Source organism: Silurus meridionalis, chromosome 10 (genome assembly GCF_014805685.1).
Source record: "Silurus meridionalis isolate SWU-2019-XX chromosome 10, ASM1480568v1, whole genome shotgun sequence".
In the NCBI taxonomy this organism is placed as follows: Eukaryota; Metazoa; Chordata; class Actinopteri; order Siluriformes; family Siluridae; genus Silurus; species Silurus meridionalis.
This window is the reverse complement of record NC_060893.1, coordinates 14,399,726-14,412,529: the sequence shown is the minus strand read 5'-3', so window position 1 is coordinate 14,412,529 and position 12,804 is coordinate 14,399,726. Positions and strand designations below refer to the sequence as shown.

General features: G+C 38.0%; 1 protein-coding gene across 3 annotated transcripts in view; it reads left to right on the top strand.

The window, feature by feature from the left end:
• Positions 1-4,637: 4,637 nt before the first annotated feature.
• The window catches only part of dusp8a (dual specificity phosphatase 8a), a 36,177-nt gene continuing 28,010 nt past the window's right edge, over positions 4,638-12,804 (top strand). The window contains exons 1-2 of one of the 3 annotated variants that reach the window (XM_046859740.1): positions 4,638-4,974; positions 10,565-10,909. In XM_046859740.1, coding sequence (XP_046715696.1) covers positions 10,679-10,909 — 231 coding nt within the window. In that variant the 5' untranslated portion in view covers positions 4,638-4,974; positions 10,565-10,678. Of the gene's footprint in view, positions 4,975-7,612; positions 7,777-8,043; positions 8,062-10,564; positions 10,910-12,804 lie in introns of those variants that run through there. The other 2 variants (XM_046859741.1, XM_046859743.1) reach the window with 2 other exon arrangements.

Sequence of the window (12,804 nt, the reverse complement as noted above, 5' to 3'; positions counted from 1 at the left end):
TCAATTTTATTGAACTGACTCAAAAACTCCTCTTTAATAAAATACATTCTGGTATACTGAATTAGTTTTATAGTTAACTGGAGCATCAGTCTTTTAAATCATGCCCATTAGTCGATGCATTGTGTTGAGCAATCTAAACTAACATTGGAAACTCTATTTACACATCATTTCAATCCAATAGCCTGATGAAGCTGATCTGGTTCAAATGTAGTTGTTCAATGTATAAATCAAAGTTTTAGTTTTTACAGTGTTTTTTTCACACTTTATTAGTCTATTAACAAGGGTATCTAATTTTACTCTTTTGAATCCTAGTTGTAGATTAACCCTGGCTGGCTGTTACCATGCACAGTTAATGAACTCTGACTCTTACAGGGAAAATCCCAAATAAACAAGGAATACACCTTGCTTCCATTTGGGCCACGTTTGGCTGACAATAATCTTGCAATAAAATTACCAGCATTTTTCTACCTTAGTTGACTGAGTTTTTTTCCATTTCTCACTGTGTAGGAAAAGGCTACCGATATTACTCTTTATAATTCCTTGTATCTACCTCTCTTTTATAGCTCATTGTCCACTTGCTGATCCATAACAGGTTTTTGTACATAGAAAGCTGTAATGCTGAGCTTTGAATTCTTGCAATTTACTCACTGGTTTTTAACGACAAACATTTCCAGCTATAATCGTTATTCTCCTATTAAAAGCAAGTAGTGTCTGACATTGAACACAGTTCCGTGCAAAGCTGTCAAAAAGGAAAGAAACAGGAGAAAACATGTTCCACTTAAGGTTATGTGTAACTGCTGTGGATGAAAGCTAAGGCAGTGCCATCATTTAAATATCATCATTCAAATATCGTTTTCATACTGGAATCAAGAGGCCAATATTTTAATAATGTACACAGTAAGGCTAAATATAGATTTGCCTGGTACCTTATCTATTCTTAATTTCCATTTTTGTGGTTACATGTCCATGTCATATCAGTATGTAAATAAGTGGTCACAAAATACCCATGCGTTATGCTATCAAAACCACTATTTTTGAAGTGTCACATTCATAAAAGTAACAACCTTTTTCAGGAATTCTCTCTAAGGTTATCAAAAAAATATGCATACTGTCTGACACTGAATTAAAGTCTGTAACTCCCATACAACACACCTTAATTCAATAGAAGTATATATAATAATCATAATATACATTAATATGTGAACAAGTATATGTAAATGTTTTGGTCTAACCAATAAAAAAGACACTCCAAAAGTCTAAAATAATGCTTTTAAAGATTGGTTATTTGAGTCTACTATAAATAAGAAATAATAATTATATTAAATTAATATGTTCAACAAAGCAGCCGAATATGTTTTAAAACATAATCTTAAAGTTTTAAAAATGCATTTTATTAATTTAATAGATATTCAACCAGATCTGATTAAAATATGTGTATTGCTGTTGAGTAAAAAAATCTAAAGTTTTATGAGATCAAATAAGTAAAAAGTGAATTTGAATACTTTAAATAATAATAACTCAAAAGGGGAACCCATCCTCATTTGGGTGACATCAAGTGATCATAAATCTTCAAAACAATACAAAACACCGGAGAGTGAGAACTAAAATGAGCACTGGAGTGTAAGATTATGAGTAATGTCCTTTCTACAGTCTTGTACAGTCATTTGAGGTTATGGAACTAGGAGCTACTGAGCAACTCATAAAATAGCTCCACATTTGAGATAATCATAGATCAAACACCAGCTTCTCCATGCCAGAGCCTTTAAACACTCAAGGAGGTCCAATGTCCAAACTCTACATGAGGTGGAATCCTATATAAGCTATTGACAGTAGGTTAAGAAATACAGTACAATATTTGATCTAGGGTTTACTAATTTCCTGGACAATTATTTGGTTTTATGGGCATTTGATTTTTTTCCACACCATTTTTGGTTTGCCATTTTTTCCACCTGGAGTGTACACAACTCGACCCTAAATTTATCAAAATGATTAAATGAATGAATGGTCGTATTGTATGAGGAAGTCAGGTGTGTCAGAGAAGTATGTGAGGGTGGTGCAAGACATGTATGAGGACAGTGTGATGATAGACTGGTTTAAGGTGGAGGTTGGATTGCATCAAGGATCAGCTCTAAGCCTTTTCCTGTTTGCAGTGGTGATGGACAGGTTGATGGACAAGGTCAGACAGGAGGCTCCATGAACTATGATGTTTGAGGATGATATCGTGATTTGTGGGGAGAGTAGGTAGCAGGTTGAGAAGAGCCAAGAGAGGTGGTGGTACATGCTGGAGAGAAGGAGAATGAAAGTCAGTAGGAGTAGGACAAAGTACATGTGTGTGTGAATGAGAGGGAGGGCAGTGGAGTGGTGCGGTTACAAGGAGAAGAGGTGGAGAATGTGGACACAGTGTATATCGGAAGGAGAATGCTGAGAATGGAACAACCAGGAAGGAGGAAAAGAGGAAGGCCAAAGAGGAGGTTCATGGATGTGGTGAAGAAAGACATGCAGGTAGTTGGTTTAAAAGAGGAAGATGTAAAGGACAGAGTAGTATGGAGACGGATGATACACTGTGGTGACCCCTAATGGGAGCAGCGGAAAGAAGAAGAAGAAGAAAGAAGGAATGAATGAATGAATGAATGAATGAATGAGGCAGGAAAAGAATGAAGGAAGGGATAAATAAGGACACCAATGTTTTAATAAGAAATGGCTTTATAATAGCAGTAGTGACATTGGTAATTTGATATTGTTATACATTATCATAAATTATTCATTTAGATTTATCCCTGACTCTAATATCCAGATTAAATTATTAGTGGTAGTTTGGACTGCAACACGCTGAAACAGCAGATGCATGAATCCGCCACGTGGTGGCGTAGGTTTTTTTTTTTTTTTTTTGCGACGACCTTCTCCCCATATAGTCTTTTATTCTTTTAGATTTCACAATATAAATTGTTTGAAACGATATACAAATAACTGAATGCTAAAAACCTCGTGCATGTATTAATAAAGATGGGACCGATTTGAACATTGTTCATTGGTCAATTTTAGAGTCCATGTGTGAACAAAAAATGGCAAAGAAAATAAACAAATAAACAATCAAACAAATAAATAAATAAATAAATAAATAAATAAATAAATAAACAAATAAATAAATAAAAATACAACTACAGCAACTGAAGATATTCCAGTCAGATCTTTTGCACTTTTATCTAAAACTAATCTTTTACTGGCGTGTTTGGTTTAGATTTAGAATTGAATACAGACTATTGCAATGCATCTGAAAACATCACTGAGGTAACCTCTGGTCAGCTGGTGCTATGGATTTTACAGCATCAGCCAGTCTCATGTTGATGACTCAGCTGAGTAAGTGTAATCTGATATCACGGTGTTCGCCCATGAATCACTTCTTCTGACCCACAGACACTGAGACTTTTTTTCCCCACCTCTTTGTTGCTGAATATCTTCCTAGGGCTTTACCTACTGGAAACCCCTGTCAGTGTAATAAGCTCTTTTATCAACAGCTAAGCTCAGAATCGCTGACCAGTCATTTCATTTCTCTGAATGAGAACTGTTTAGAGTCTCCAAAATGCTTTAATTGCATTTAGACCATAGATACACAACACAAAGAGGCAGTTTTTATTTCACAACATTACTTGGCTTGAAGCAGCACCTTCCAGCTAATTCATCTTTCATATCACATGAGAGGTGGTAGGTGGTGCTATTGCTACTAGCTTGGTTTACTGTAAACACAATAACCTGAGGCATCAAAACACAAGCATGCTTATTATACATAAGACACTTTAACTAGTCATGATGATCCTTCTTAATAGGTCTGCACTTTTAATGTAGTTGCATATTTAGCATTTTGTACTGAATGTTTGTGGTACAGAAGTGTTTTTTTTTCCTGTGGGTTTCTTTCATACCATTCCTAATAGAATCTTTACCAATCACATAATAAATAATACAGTAACATACTCATCTAAAAACATTTGCTGTTGTTAAATAGCATGTTTCCAAATTACTGTGATTGGACCAAATCCTAATGATATGGAGCAGGCTGAAGTATAGCAATGCAGTGTGTCCCAAAATAAAAGAAAAAAAAATTAGTAGTGTACTTAGATTTCATTTTGATGTGGATTTGTATTCTTCCCGCTATTATCATTAATTGTTATTTTGTAGAGTCTCGCGTGAATGATTCGCATATAATACAAATAGTCCATTCAGGATGAATCTTGTTTTTACCTAAAGCACGCCTCTCATGCGATATTTATTTTTCTATTCACCGGTTCACCTCGTGGTGGCACTGTGTAACGTTCAGTTCCGTCAGTTCGCAGTGTATATTCTGGGAATAAAAATGTATACACTTAATCCCTGCATTACCGAACCCGCTGTGCTATAAATGCCTTGTTGTAGTTTATGTAATCAGTATTGATTGATGTGCTTTTCTTGTGCGTATGATGCGTGCGGGACCGTGTGCACCGACAAACCTACAGCAGTGATCTACCGGCTTTTAAATCCCTGTGGCCCTTTAATCTACCGATCACGACGCTGACGTCAACTAAACCTGAGCTTTGGCTTCCTATTGGCTGAAAGTGACGTCAGCTGCATTTTTCCCCCTCCTGAACCATGACCTCATCCTTAGTTAATTTTTAGTGCCAAAGTGCACCTTCTCTGTGTGTTTTCTTTTTTTTTTTTTTAACCCAGAATAGCTACCATGTTGTAATTTCAAGATTTCTTTAGATGAGTACTTGGTCTTACTCGCGACCTAAATACAAAGGATGAGAATGAAATGCACTGCAGAAGTCGGTCGTGTTGTTTGTATTTTTTTTTTTATCCGCATGCTCAGTGACAGTAGTGTGTGAGCTCGTTCACGAGCTGGCTGGATCACTAACCACTGCGTGTTAATGGCTAGTGGCTACACTGTCTCATGGAGGCCAGCTAAACAGAAGAAGGTGCTTTTGGGGAGACCCTGGATAGTAGGTACGTATAAACAACGCGTTTGGCTGATCGAAATACGCATGCGGCATCTCGTACAATGAGCTGAGAGCGGGCTCGCGCTGTTTCCACTCGCGCTGGCCATTCGAGCGCCATCTGAATGCGACGTGTGTAGTCGCGGAAATGAAAATGGATGAGTAGGACTAATCATGACAAATTATTATTTGTTTTTGTGTTATCTTGGCGGCAAATGTTTTTTTCCTCTCTTATTTTGTTGTCAGTATGTTTAATACCATCCATCAGTACCAGCTGTCAGTTCCACACTGGCTGCATGAAGATGCATCTAATCACATCCCATCAACAAATACAAAGTAAAATATATCAGGAAATATTCATTTATTGCACGTTTGTCTCGCAGCTATGGGGTTGGTGGTTCGAATCCCACCTTTGCCCTGTGTGTGTGTAGGTCGCCTGTTCTCCCCATCCTTCCTTTGTGGACTATAGTCTCCTAGATTTACAGTTCAAAATTGTCCATAGTTTAAGTGTATGACTGTGATTGTGCCTTGCAATGGATTTATACCCCATTCTGGGGGTCCCCCTAATGTGCACTAGTTCCCTGGCTTCAGGCTCTCTTATGGCCCTGTGTAGGTTAATCAATATAGAAAATGGGTTAGTGGAAAATATTCATCAGCTGTGCAAGCAAAGTGCTTTGAAAGCTGTAAGAGTTGAAGCCAGTAGATGTTCAAAATAAAGTAACCGCTGTTGTCAAAACAATTGTTCATTTAAATAAGGGTCCGGAGTTCAGCGAGTGTAGGTGATATCTCATAGGATATGTTTACATATGGTACAGAGGTACTTCATAGAATGACCAGACAGTCCTGTGATGGTTTCTTAAACTATAAAAAAAAAGCTGTGGTTATCCTATACACTAGGAGAGGTCAAAATCCCATTATTTTAGTGAATGTTTTTGTCACCTAAAATGATCTATAATAATAACACATATATACTTTTCATAAATGGATTTCTGTTTAGGTAATTTTATATCTATATAGAGCAAATATTGTTAGATGAACCTGATATATTATGTCCATAGTGGTATTCATGGTACCTCATAAATGTGATCCTGAGTGTATGCATGCCAAAGGGTGCATCACAGCAGCTTTCTACAAGCTGGTTACCTTCCAAAGTGCCTACCCTACTACCTTACTAAAAACTGTGTCAAAATAATAGGCCTGTGACGTTTCTTTTCTTTTCCATAGCTCAGCCCATGACTATGAATATACATGTGTGTTTACACTGTGCTTTATGGCATTTTATGTGCCTTTCAATCAGCCTCAACTGTGGGAAAATGTTGTTAACTTTGCTTAATGTGCAAATATTTTCATGCTACTTTATATTTTACAGTGAGAAAACAAATCTGTGTCTTTATGTATATATATCGACATATAAAACGTTAGATGACCAATATTCTTGTGTTGGATTCTAGTGTGTGTGTGTGTGTGTGTGTGTGTGTGTGTGTGTGTGTGTGTGTGTGTGTGTGTGAACAAGGTATAAGACTGCTGTTGCAATATTACATGGTATGAAATGGCAATGTAACTGGTCACACAGCATGCACTTTGAATTATGCTGGGTTGCACATTTGTAAAAATTGTTAATGTGCTGTAACTATATCTATATCAATAGATACAACATTGCCTGTATGTCTGTCTGTCTGTCTGTGTGTCTGTCTGTCTATGAGATCATTCTTAGGCAACAGAGCATCATTTGAGGTTTTGTTTCAGCATTAGATTTGCAAAGCTTTTAGGCCAGTTGTTCCAAGAAACAACATTCAGTTACAGTTCTATTCATCTTAATATAAGGAGTCTTGTAGCATGCTTTATGACTGCTTTAATTATTAACAGGGAGAGGTATTGCTTACTAAGCAGTACTAATGACCATTAGAAACATGTATATCTGGCATGAGAATCACAAAAGGCTGTGTAAATTATATAATGTGGCTCATTATAAACTTTATCAAAATATTTATACTAATATTTGTGCTCTTCCTTCAGTACTGCATGTGCAGTTTATCTTCATGTTAACCAATTGCTAATGATTTAAATGCAGACCATTTCCATTTTTTTTTGGCAAACACTTCAAGAGCATTTGTTTGCTTCTACTGCTTTTTCCTCAGGGCTCAGGAGGTGTAGTGTGTTCTGCTGTATTGCTTGGCAGGGTAAAGGATTCATAAATATCAGTATATTCCAAATGATCAATAATACAGCTGCTCTGGGCGCTTTGTTGCTTTTTGGTGATGCCATAGTAAGCTGCACCTTTGCTCCATGCCCAGTCACTGTTTTGAGTTCGCACTGTTGCCATAGCAATGGGAAAATCTCAGCCAATCAGTATCTTAGCATCTGCACTAGCGTTCACACAAGTCTTTCAACGGCGGTGCTTATGCTATGAACATTTACATTTTCTTGGCCAGGTATTAAATCTAACAGATGTGACTCTGTGATGCCAAATAATGGATCTTATCCCTGTGTGATAGTGTGTCTGGTTTAAAAGAGTCAATGAGTCAATACATCCTGAACTGCAGTGCACAGCCCTGCCTAGAGCTGCCCCCCCCACACACACTTTTTTTTCCCTCACACTGGCTGTGTTGTCAAGCAGAGGCAGCGCCATTAGACGCATGCAGTGGCAGCTCCTTCACATCCCGCAGGCTCCAGAGTGTATTCACAGACACACTTACAAATACACTGCTCATCTTCGTGTTGATCCAGTGAACAGAAAGCCTAGCTATGGCAGAATGGACTTTAGGCTGGAGCAAGGAGGCACATCATCCATGTGATGACAAGAGGAAGACTGGTGCGATTTTCTCTCCTGATGGCTTGTCATTTATAAATACTGTAAATACTGCAGTGTGTCTGAAGTTTAGTTTTTTGTGTGTATGTATGTGGCTGATTTGTTTGAATCAGGCACAGCAGATGGCTGATGGATGTGAGTGGTGCAGCGTGTGCATCCATATTGATGCTGTTTTTGTGAGTCTGGTTACTAGGCAGTTCTGTGTGCTGCTGCAGATCAGAAGAGAGCTGGGATTATATCATGGCGCTTGTTTACAGTGATCTAAAGTTACTATGCTGTGTTATTACGGTATGGAGAATAATAATTAAGGGCTATGCATGTCTAGAAAGTGTGAGGCAATGAAGCTGATATAAATGTGATCTATCTATCTATCTATCTATCTATCTATCTATCTATCTATCTATCTATCTATCTATCTATCTATCTATCTGTTTTTAGCATTTGTTATTATTGATTGCGCTTATTGGTGTTTTGAACGAGTGTTAACATCTTTGAAGCTGTATAATTTTATGCTTGTGTGTGTTGTCTCCATGCACCATTGATTTATCATTGCCATCTTTTCTCTTTTCCACTTTGTCACACTGCATCACATTAGATATTCTTGTTGCACCATGAAATAATTTACTTTGCAGAGAGAGAGAGAGAGAGAGAGAGAGAATGAATGAGAGAATGAGAATGAGAATGAGAATGTTTGTGTTCTGCACGATGGACTGCCATGATGCTGATCTGGACGCGAAACACCTCATCTTGTCCATAGCTTTTGCTTAGCCAGCAGCTCAATTGCACTAAAGTGCTTGTTTTTAATAGACATTCCTGCCTTGTCCTGCTGCTCAGTGAGGCTCAAAAACACACACTGATCTGTTGTGCTGTGAAGTTTTTTGCACACATGAGTACATTTTTAAAGTGTGAAAAATTCATCAGTAGTTTTTAGGGATTATTTTTGTTTCCATCAGCATCAGTTTAGTGTTGGAGAATTCTGCCTCATGCCACTGAAAGTTTAACTTTTAAGTTCCACTTTCTCTCTACCTGTGTTTAAGTCTCTGGAAGGAAGGGAAGGGTAGAGCTAGCCAAATGCATGTATTTTTCATGACCGTTGTGTTAGAGGAGAAATGAGTGCAACATGGCAGTCAGGTGCTCTTTCTGATTGCAGGCCACGTTGAGCAGAATGCAGGGGTTAAACTTAAAATTTAACTGGAATTTAGGAGGTGGTTGTGGAGGTGGGGTGACTTTTCTTAGCAGAACCAATAATGTAAGACCTGCATGATGTCATTGAAAAATTATTGTTTTTAATATCTCTGTTTCAAAAGGGTGTAATTTAACTCTGTAAAGTTAGGCGACTAGATGCTAAGTATTCCTTGCTCAGAATACCCAATTTAGTTGTTATCTATGTTGCATGTTGTCCTTTCCTGTTTTCTTTTGACCATCTTTTAGAGTTGTGTGGGAATATATTTGATAGAGATGGTGTTAGGAGAGAGAAAGAATTGTATTATTTGTGCTCATTTTACTTAGAAATTTGTGAATAACCGTCACATAATGAACTGGAGGGTTTCGTCTTTCTTGGGAATTGGACAGGTCACTCATATTACACTGCAAGACGTACTGTAAGTGCACTTGTATTCCCCTCCATCTGGATGACTCAGTGGAGTGAAGTGGTATCGTAAAGATTGGGCAGAGTGCTGGAAGATCCTCCTGGAAGGCCAAACATTATTATATTTAGGGAAGTGATCAGACAGCATGACCACAGACAAGTGGTGGGTTTGCATGCAGGAAACTTCAACCTATTGGTTAGGACTTGCTTATTTTACTTAGCGCAAAATAACATGCATATTTTGTGTGAGCTGAGAGCCTAGAAAGTAGGTAAGTGAATTAGCTAGCCACATTTGGCCTTTGTCCAGAAGAACATAAGAAATCAATTCTGAAAGTGCTAGTCAAGATTGGTACCACTGTTGGTGCTGGCTTATCAGTGAATTATACACTTTTCTAAATCTCTAATTCAGCATTTCAGGATGATTTTTGGGTTAGTGACATCTTGTGCGTTTTAACTAGTCTGATTTGGCAATTAGCCATTAACCTGACTGTGATTTACAGGTTGCTGGGTTAATGTAATTTTTTAAAGGCTATTTGTGTGTTTGCCTAAATTTAGTTAATTTTTTAGGTGGTTTTGCTTTTTTTTGCCATTATAGCCCTAGAAATATAATGTGTGGCTCATAAGTATAAGTGGCATCATTGGTCAACTAGCAATTAGTGAGGTTCAGTGGCAACCAAAGTAATGCTATGTTACATCCACATAAAATACTGTGATACCTTTGTCTCCTGTAATATGTTTTGAAATCTAAAACATTTTATAAGCCCCACAACAGTGTGTGCATTACTCTGTCAAGTTCCTATGCAAGGATTTTGCTGTATTAATAATTAGCATTCTTATGAGCGAGATGAAATGAGCGGAGGCACTATGAGAAGCTAATGAACCTGTTAATGTAACAGAGCAGCATGCTCATCATCGAGTGTGCCGGCTTTAAAAATTCTCTGAGCTTAATTTAGGCCACCTCAGCCTGGTTCCTGTTTCATGAGTGAACAAAAGCTTTTCTAAATCTGACATTGATCATCATACTGACAGCACTAAGGAGTTAAATCTCTCACTTGATAAGTATTTTTCAATTGCAGTGCATGCCTCATGATGACTGTTGTCAGTGAGGTCTGATGATGTGTGCTCATGGAACCAGTAATCAGCAGTGCATGTAGAATTCTTTGTCATTTTTTACTAATAATTATTTCCTTATTTTCTCCTCAGGAAATATGGCAGCCATAAGGTCTGTCTTGAAGCTGCTTGGCTGATCTGACGCTTATAGCATCTACCTAGAGTGCACCAGTGGTGTGGTCCTTCTTTGTGCGACTGAGCCCTATTATGGCCGGGGAGAAGAGCCGTCGCAGTGCCATGGACATTAAGCGCCTGGCAGGGCTTCTGCAGCGTGGGGCCGGCCGCCTGCTCGTCATTGACAGCCGCACCTTCTCTGAGTACAATGCTTCACACGTCCACGGAGCTGTCAATGTCTGCTGCTCCAAACTTGTCAAGAGAAGACTGCAGCAGGACAAGGTTTCTATCACAGAGCTCCTGCAGCCCAACGGCAAGGTCAAGGTATACTACAATGCCTGTAATTTTGAATAGGGCAAGATTTTATTTTTTAAAGGTTTTATTACAAAAACTTTTTTTTTTTTTGAAGAGTATGTTACAGTATAACAGTTGAACAAATTGACTTTTTTACTGTTTGTGAACAGCTATTAAAGTGGCACTCACTTCCAATACGACATGGTCAAATTCTTATGCATATACAGTGTTCGACATTACCTCTTGTAAGAAGTTTGGTTTAGTTTAATTTTTAACAAACACTTTCAACTGTGAATGGAGAGTTGATTAATGGGCTGGTCATCTGCCTAGAGACTGCACTTGGACTTCCAAGCACTCTGTGTTTGGGAGGTCACTGTAAGTTTATTGTTTATGGGTGATGCAGAAATTGGATGCCTGCACTTTCCATGACATTTAGTTGTATATGACATCATTTGTTCCATCTCAACAAACTCTCATGACACATTTAGGCATGTGGTGAAACTGAAATAAGTAGGGAGGCAATCCCAAGTGAAGCATATCTAACAGAGTACCCAAACTAGTTGTGTATATGGTCTAATCAGCTTTCTTCAGCACAAATATATGTACATACTGTACATTCATTAATCATGCAATGTAGTATATTGAGGATTGATTTTTTTTCCCTGCAGAACTTAATATACATAATATAAACCGGATCTGTCTATGGTTATTATGTGGTATGTAATCCAGTGTGACACTGACCTTAAGATGGTGCAGGTGTGACAAATCTATTTAATTGGCAGTTCATAAGACTTTTTTTTTCTGGTTTCACATCTTGAATTTCAGACATAAATGCCTGACCTGCTACGGTTTACTCCGTTTTTCTCTGTTATTCTCATATGCTTTTTGTGGTTCTTTTTGCTGTAGCTTATCACTGATACAGACAGCATAGGTTTGAAAAAAGAAAATTATTAGAGTAATTAGACTGTAGAATAGTTGGATTTAAACGTTATATTTCATTCATTATTCAGCAGTAAACAATGCAACTTGGACCTGGGATCTGGTTTGATGCATAAATGTAATCTGCTTACACTGGGATTTTGTTTGCTATTTGGTTCCCAAAGGAAAGCAAACTGTGTCATCAGACCAGCTCTGCTGAACTTCCATTAATATAACAAGTCAATATATTAGTCCTGGGTTTTCACTCACTCTCTTTGGTTGTGTCCTGTAGCTGTAAACTGTCCCTCAGTAAAGTTGATAACGATTCTGATTTAATGCATTGTCTGGATAAAGATGGAGCAAACCGGCTGCAGCAGGAGAGGCAGGACCGAGTGGACACTAGAGACTCTTTGTTATTGGCTAAGCATGACATCATCCTCTTTTGTTTGACCAATGACAATGCGCAGGAAAAGCACATGCAGTGTGTCAGTACAATCAGCACAGGCTCCTGATCAAACCTTCCCTGCATGCAAACACTGCTCAAGACTCCGGGCAGGGCCTGGGGCAGTGGACTTAATGTGAAAGCAAAGCAAGTAAGAGCCACCACTGCAGTTCAATTTTGCATAAAAGGAAGGCGGGCATTAATTGATGAGGTGCATTAATCTACACATAGATAGTAATGAGAGTAAGTTGTTCTTGTCATATTACGTAGTCCATTTTGGATTTTGGACTTTGTGGCAACAATTTTTCTAATTGTGTAGCAGTTATTCCTTCATTATTTGTTCAGTACTGGCCCTATTGGTGATATGCTACCGCATGCTATGGACAAATTGTCATTAGAGCAGTGGTTGTTGAAGTGGACTTGTGTACCTGGGGATACAGACAACTTAATCATAAGTTTGTCTTCAAATATTTGCACTGTCTAATGCTGAACTTTGAAGAAGGAATGTTCATGTGTTTTTGTTCTTGTCACTAAAAACAACGTTTCATACACTTTGTCCCCATAA